This window comes from Blennius ocellaris (assembly GCF_963422515.1).
Source record: "Blennius ocellaris genome assembly, chromosome: 1".
Taxonomy (NCBI): Eukaryota; Metazoa; Chordata; class Actinopteri; order Blenniiformes; family Blenniidae; genus Blennius; species Blennius ocellaris.
Genome location: NC_137650.1, coordinates 36,950,562 through 36,958,061, shown reverse-complemented (window position 1 = coordinate 36,958,061; position 7,500 = coordinate 36,950,562). Strand labels below are relative to the sequence as shown.

The window sequence follows — 7,500 nt, the reverse complement described above, 5'->3', positions numbered from 1 at the left end:
ACAGTACTACGAGGTACCCACAGTACTACGAGGTACTCACAGTACTACGAGGTACTCACAGTACTACGAGGTACCTCACAGTACTACGAGGTACTCACAGTACTACGAGGTACCTCACAGTACTACGAGGTACCCACAGTACAACGAGGTACCTCACAGTACTACGAGGTACCCACAGTACTACGAGGTACTCACAGTACTACGAGGTAGTCACAGTACAACGAGGTACCTCACAGTACTACGAGGTACTCACAGTACTACGAGGTACCCACAGTACTACGAGGTACCTCACAGTACTACGAGGTACTCACAGTACTACGAGGTACCCACAGTACTACGAGGTACTCACAGTACTACGAGGTACCTCACAGTACTACGAGGTACCCACAGTACTACGAGGTACCCACAGTACTACGAGGTACTCACAGTACTACGAGGTACCTCACAGTACTACGAGGTACTCACAGTACTACGAGGTACTCACAGTACTACGAGGTACCTCACAGTACTACGAGGTACCCACAGTACAACGAGGTACCTCACAGTACTACGAGGTACCCACAGTACTACGAGGTACTCACCCTCCCGTACAGCGACATCTTGAAGCTTTCAAAGAAGAACTTGTTTCGCGCGTCGTCGCCGCGCATCTTGACGTACGTCACTCTGGCGTCATAGCCGAAGGCCAGGAACGTCTGGTGCTCGTCGAACAGGATGCAGGTGGGGGTCTTGGGGGTCTCCAGCCCCACCTCCTCCCCCCAGGGGGGCAGGTGGGGGTCCGGCTCCTCCTCCCGGGGCGTCATGCTGAAGGAGAAGCCGCTGTACGACGTGCCGAAGTCGATGGCGACGATGAACGAGTCGCTCATGGCGGAAACGGACGAAGCGCCGCGCGTAAAGACGATCTGGAGAACGAGGGAGCGAACGACAGCTGTCAAGATCCTCTTTTCTAGAGCGAGGCAGGAGGAGGAGAGGAGGAGGAGGAGGAACAGGAGGAGACGAGGAGGAGGAGGAACAGGAGGAAGAGAGGAGGAGGAGGAGCTGATGAAGGAAGGAGTCGCTCGCTGCTGTGCGTAAAAACGCGCAGCGCGAGTTCGACGCGTGTTTTTTGTTAAACCAGGTTAACTAGAGGAACTGATTCTGTTAAACCAGGTTAACTAGAGGAACTGATTCTGTTAAACCAGGTTAACTAGAGGAACTGATCTTCGCCCTGCAGGTCCAGGAAACCTCGACCAGGTAAATACTGTCACTTCACGTTATGACGTCATTACAGGGTTCCGCTATCTGTGCGCGTGTGACCGTAGTACGTTCCTCTGGACGAGACGTTCCTGGTCCTGATCCTGGTCCTGGTCCTGGTCCTGGTCCTGATCCTGGTCCTGGTCCTGGTCCTGGTCCTGGTCCTGGTCCTGGTCCTGGTCCTGATCCTGGTCCTGGTCCTGGTCCTGGTCCTGGTCCTTTAGATCAAAGTGCGCCTCGCCCTGCAGAAAGAGTCCGTGACTCTCGAGTTCCTCTGGATTCCAGAAAGTCTCCGGCAGTTTGTGGATTTTGTCCTCAGAGAAAGTGAAAGTAAAGAAACTTTCCACCCGCCGGCCAGTCCTGAGGGGGCGTGGCCTCCTCACGAGGACTGCCACGCCCCTTCAGTCAGAACGGAGTATTTAGTTGTTTAATATTTAGAGTTTTCAGTCTCTGACTGGTTCAAACTTCACAGTGTGAATTTAAAGGTTTTTATTACAATATTTCACTCGTTTGTGTCCCGGAAGTACTTTAAACCTTATTTAATCATTATCTGGCATAAAACTTATATACATGTATTTATATTGGATAAATCTTATATACGTGTGTATATATGTATTTATATTGGATAAATCTTATATACGTGTGTATATATGTATTTATATTGGATAAATCTTATATACGTGTGTATATATGTATTTATATTGGATAAATCTTATACACGTGTGTATATATGTATTTATATTGTATAAATCTTATATACATGTGTGTATACGATGTATACAATATAAATACATATATGCACATGTGTGTATATATGTATTTATACTGTATACATCTTGTATTGGTTCAGTTATGTGCTTTTAAATAATCACAATATATTTGATGTTTGGTTTGTTTAATATCAGCTGGTCCGACACTTTGAAATATTTTTTTTAACTGATTCATCGATTAATCGGAAAAATAATCAACCGATTAATTGATTATTGAAATAGTTGTTAGTTATTACGTGAGTGTAGTTTTGATTTAGAATCTAGAGCGTAGAATGATTTAGATGATGGAGCAGAAAGACGCTTTTCAATGAATCAAACCTTTCAAGTGGAAATAATCATTTGTGCTGGAGGAGAATCTTTCTGATTGATCGGTTTCAGATGGCCGCCAATAAAAACAAGGCAACAACAAACAAGTGAGAAAATGTTTTTAAAATCATTTAAGATTTCTGTTGACAAACAGGAAAAAATAACAACGTACTTTTCTCTACAGCTCGACGTTTGAAGATGGAGGAGTTCAGTTCCAGCGATGTGGGTGAGTGTGTGTGTGTGTGTGTGTGTGTGTGTGTGTGTGTGTGTGTGTGTGTGTGTGTGTGTGTGTGTGTGTGTGTGTGTGTGTGTGTGTGTGTGTGTGTGTGTGTGTGTGTGTGTGTGTGTCACTGAGTGTTCACATCACAATAACAACATGTGATGTTTGCAGCCACACGGTGCCGCTGGAGCGTCACGTCCTCCACCTCAGGTGACGACTTCAAAGAGATCAAAGCTTTTCAATTAATTACAAATGGCCATAAATCTGAAAGGTGATTCGCTGGTGAGTTAATGCCCCCCCCCCCCCCCCCCCCCCCCACAGATCTGCTCTGGAGAAACGTGAGGAGGAAGTGAAAGCAGCCCAATCAGAGTACGTTGTATTGTTGCTCAGTGTGTTGCTCAGTATCGTTGCTCGGTATCATTGCTCAGTATCGTTGCTCGGTATCATTGCTCAGTATCGTTGCTCGGCATCATTGCTCAGTATCGTTGCTCGGTGTCATTGCTCAGTATTGTTGCTCAGTATCGTTGCTCGGTGTCATTGCTCAGTATTGTTGCTCGGTATCGTTGCTCAGTGTCGTTGCTCAGTATCGTTGCTCGGTGTCATTGCTCAGTATCGTTGCTCGGTATCATTGATCATTATCGTTGCTCAGTATCGTTGCTCAGTGTGTTGCTCAGTATCGTTGCTCAGTATCGTTGCTCAGTATCATTGCTCAGTGTCATTGCTCGGTATCGTTGCTCGGTATCATTGGTCAGCATCGTTGCTCAGTTTGTTTCTCAGTGTCGTTGCTCAGTATGTTGCTCAGTATCGTTGCTCAGTATGTTGCTCAGTATCGTTGCTCGGTATCATTGCTCAGTATCGTTGCTCGGCATCATTGCTCAGTATCGTTGCTCGGTGTCATTGCTCAGTATTGTTGCTCAGTATCGTTGCTCAGTGTCATTGCTCGGTATCGTTGCTCAGTATCGTTGCTCAGTATGTTGCTCAGTATCGTTGCTCGGTATCATTGATCATTATCGTTGCTCAGTATCGTTGCTCAGTGTGTTGCTCAGTGTGTTGCTCAGTATCATTGCTCGGTATCGTTGCTCGGTATCATTGGTCAGCATCGTTGCTCAGTTTGTTTCTCAGTGTCGTTGCTCAGTATGTTGCTCAGTATCGTTGCTCAGTATGTTGCTCAGTATGTTGCTCAGTATCATTGCTTGGTATCGTTGCTCAGTATCGTTGCTCAGTGTAATTGCTAAGCATCGTTGCTCAGTATCATTGCTCAGTGTCATTGCTCGGTATCGTTGCTCGGTATCGTTGCTCAGTATCGTTGCTCAGTATCGTTGCTCGGTATCGTTGCTCGGTATCGTTGCTCGGTATCATTGCTCGGTATCGTTGCTCAGTATCATTGCTCAGTGTGTTGCTCGGTATCATTGCTCATTATCGCTGCTCAGTATCGTTGCTCAGTATCGTTGCTCAGTGTCATTGCTCGCTATCGTTGCTCGGTATCGTTGCTCAGTATCGTTGCTCAGTATTGTTGCTCAGTGTGTTGTTCAGTATCGTTGCTCAGTGTCATTGCTCGCTATCGTTGCTCAGTATCGTTGCTCAGTATCATTGCTCAGTGTGTTGCTCGGTATCATTGCTCATTATCGCTGCTCAGTATCGTTGCTCAGTATCGTTGCTCAGTATCGTTGCTCAGTGTCATTGCTCGCTATCGTTGCTCGGTATCGTTGCTCGGTATCGTTGCTCAGTATTGTTGCTCAGTGTGTTGTTCAGTATCGTTGCTCAGTATCGTTGCTCAGTGTCGTTGCTCGGTATTGTTGCTCGGTATTGTTGCTCAGCATCGTTGCTCGGTATCGTTGCTCGGTATCGTTGCTCGGTATCGTTGCTCAGTGTCGTTGCTCGGTATCGTTGCTCGGTATCGTTGCTCGGTATCGTTGCTCAGTATCGTTGCTCAGTGTGTTGTTCAGTATCGTTGCTCGGTATCGTTGCTCAGTGTGTTGCTCGGTATCGTTGCTCAGTATCGTTTCTCAGTATCGTTGCTCAGTATTGTTGCTCAGCATCGTTGCCTTGTGATGAGAGGAGGTTCTTCTTTTAATGTGACTGATTGTGTGCAGTTTATGAAAGAAGTGATAAAGCGATGAAGAGACGAAGAGATAAAGTGGTGAAGCAGTGAAGCGATATAGCGATGAAGTGATGAAGCGATGAAGTAATGAAGTGATGAAGCGATGTGGTTCAGGGTCGTCCTCTTCTGGGCCTGATTGAAAATAAACTCTGTCTCAGGTTTTGCGCTTTGATCTTCAGAAGTGGAGCCGATGGACAGAATAACATCGTTTGTTGTTTCCTTCACAGAGCGAGTGAGATGAAAAGGCGTTATGAAGATCAGATCAGCAGATTAAGGTAAATATATTGATGATCACACGTGGGACTAGAGTTTATCACAGGGATTCACCAACACCATGTTTTTAAAACACAAGTTTAGATGCTAACCTTTAGCCACTTGCTGATACCGAGTCCTGATACTATTAAATAGCATTCAGCCTAATCTCTATATGACGGTGCAGCCGGGAGCGTTTAGTGAGAACGAGCAGACCCTGCAGTATCGGACCGGACGCTGGTATCGGTATCGGTATCGGTATCGGTATCGGTATCACTGCAGCCCTTATGGTTAATATTTTGGTTAGTGTTAAGCTACAATGAATTCTGCAATGCGGTTCTTGCAGAGACGTGTCCTCTGGATCGTCCCTGCTTCCTCTCAGTGCCTTAAGATGGAGAAAGCTTGTTTTGATGTTAAATGAATAGTTTTTCAGAGCTTCTTCTTTCCCTGCAGCGCGGCTCTGAGTCAGAAACAGCAAGAAGTGCCTGCGCTGGGCGAGAGGTAGCGTCCCGCTGAGCCCAAGCTTCACCGGCGGTCCGTTGGGATTCGTCACCACTAATGTTGTCTGGTGTTTTCCTGCAGAGCTCAGAGGGAGAATCAGCAGCAGGAGCCGAGGTAAACCTTGTTCCTCACAGGTTGCAGGTCAGAAGTTTGTGTTCACACTCAATGACGTTCCTCCTTTCAAGACCAACGTTTGTAGAATCCAGAAAAGTTTGTGTCCAGTCAAGTTTCTTTTCTACTTCAAAGTCTGTAAAGCAGAGGTCCGAGCCCCTGGTACTCCAGGCCCCCTGGTCCTCCGGGTCCCTGGTCCTCCGGGTCGTCTCATGTCTCATGTCTCATGCCTCATGTCTCATGCCTCATGCCTCAGGTCTCATGTCGTGCAGAAAGGAGGGATTCTCACACTGCTTGTTTTGCGCCTGTTGTCATTTAACCCCTCGTATTCTGTGACGTTCACAGAATGAAGGAGCTGCACAGCCACTACCTTCAACAACTGCAGAAGATGAAGTAAGTGTTTTTGGTATATTTCAACGTTGAGAAGCAGGGATGCACCGATACCACCATTGGTTCTGCCGGTACCGATACAAGTACTAAGTACTTGTACCGATACCACCATCAGTACTGCCGGTACCGATACAAGTAGTTAGTAAATGTCATGAAGCCTAAACCAGAATCTGTAAGCCTCCTCCGCACAGCGTGGTGTGTCGCGTCCATCTGCGCTACGCTAAGCTATGCTACGCTGCGCTGCGGGTGCTGTGGACCGAGAGACGATAGCATGTAGCATCACTGGTGTATGAGCTCTGAAACTGGCGTCACAAAATACTGGCCGGTTTTGTCTGACAGCTTCTTCCAGCCTCTCTGCAGTATCGGTACCGATACTGTTATAGGTATCGGTACCGATGCTGGAATCGGTATCAGTACCGATGCTGGAATCGCTATTGGTACCGATGCTGGAATCGGTATCGGTACCGATGCTGTTATCGGTATCGGTACCGATGCTGGAATCGCTATCGGTACCGATGCTGGAATCGGTATCGGTACCGATGCTGGAATCGGTATCGGTACCGATGCTGTTATTGGTATCGGTACCGATGCTGGAATCTGTATCGGTAACAGATGAAGGAATCGGTATCGGTACCGATACTGTTATCAGTATCTGTACCGATACTGTTATAGGCATCGGTACCGATGCTGGAATCAGTATCGGTAACAGATGAAGGAATCGGTATCGGTACCGATACTGTTATCAATATCGGTACCGATACTGTTATCGGTATCGGTACCGATGCTGTTATCGGTATCGGTACCGGAACTGATACTGTTATCGGTATCGGTACCGATGCTGTTATCGGTGCATCTCCATGCAGAATCAGTACTTCCTGTCTCCACAGTGCGGACCTGGAACTCAAGGGGAAAGAAGCAGAATACTACAAACACAGGTACAAACCTCTCCGTCGTCGACGTCCAGAGTATCGGCCCGGCTCTCTGTATCGGGGCAGCGCTGGCCCGGAGCTTGGAGGAGCAAGCAGGACATCTATCGGGTCGCTGGTTCTGATCCCACTGCCAGCAAGTCACTAGTCAGGGTCCATGAGCAAGGCATTTATTACCAACTTCCTCAGGAAGGACATAACGGTTCTATTCCACTGGGAAACGTTGAGCTTCTCAGTTTTCCATGTGAGGAAAATCACAAGTCGTGTGATTTTTAAACTTAAGTCAGACAAATAAGCCGATTCTCTGCTTTTCAGAGTTTTGGGTTGAATTCCCACAATTCACATGTTTTCACACAATCCGTGACGTCGATCATGAACCTGAGCGCTTTGGTCGAAACGGAATAACGAGTCTCAACTCTTTGTTTTACAGCTTGTCAGAGAAGGAAATGTACATCCAACGCAAAATGGAGGAAGCAAGGTACACGCCTGTGTGTGTGTGTGTGTGTGTGTGTGTGTGTGTGTGTGTGTGTGTGTGTGTGTGTGTGTGTGTGTGTGTGTGTGTGTGTGTGTGTGTGTGTGTGTGTGTGTGTGTGTGTGTGTGTGTGTGTGTGTGTGTGTGTGCGTGCGTGCGTGCGTGCGTGTTATTGTAGTTTACCAGCAGTTGCTTCACATCCTGCTCCTTCTGATCAACAG

General features: G+C 47.1%; 2 protein-coding genes across 2 annotated transcripts in view; one reads left to right on the top strand and one right to left on the bottom strand.

Annotated features, from left to right (window-relative positions):
• The window catches only part of LOC308129088 (heat shock 70 kDa protein 12A-like), an 11,136-nt gene extending 10,259 nt beyond the window's left edge, over positions 1-877 (bottom strand). Inside the window, exon 1 of the mRNA XM_080494862.1 lies at positions 582-877. Coding sequence (XP_080350988.1) covers positions 582-863 — 282 coding nt within the window. The 5' untranslated portion in view covers positions 864-877. The remainder of the gene's footprint in view (positions 1-581) is intronic.
• Positions 878-1,120: 243 nt separating this feature from the next.
• Positions 1,121-7,500, top strand: part of LOC308131596 (uncharacterized protein) — a gene marked incomplete at its 3' end in the record, with an annotated part of 10,307 nt that continues 3,927 nt past the window's right edge. The window contains exons 1-11 of the mRNA XM_080498380.1: positions 1,121-1,230; positions 2,379-2,413; positions 2,491-2,532; positions 2,698-2,736; positions 2,848-2,895; positions 4,855-4,902; positions 5,333-5,380; positions 5,462-5,494; positions 5,837-5,884; positions 6,769-6,816; positions 7,238-7,285. Of these exons, the coding sequence (XP_080354506.1) occupies positions 2,379-2,413; positions 2,491-2,532; positions 2,698-2,736; positions 2,848-2,895; positions 4,855-4,902; positions 5,333-5,380; positions 5,462-5,494; positions 5,837-5,884; positions 6,769-6,816; positions 7,238-7,285 (437 nt within the window). The 5' untranslated portion in view covers positions 1,121-1,230. The remainder of the gene's footprint in view (positions 1,231-2,378; positions 2,414-2,490; positions 2,533-2,697; positions 2,737-2,847; positions 2,896-4,854; positions 4,903-5,332; positions 5,381-5,461; positions 5,495-5,836; positions 5,885-6,768; positions 6,817-7,237; positions 7,286-7,500) is intronic.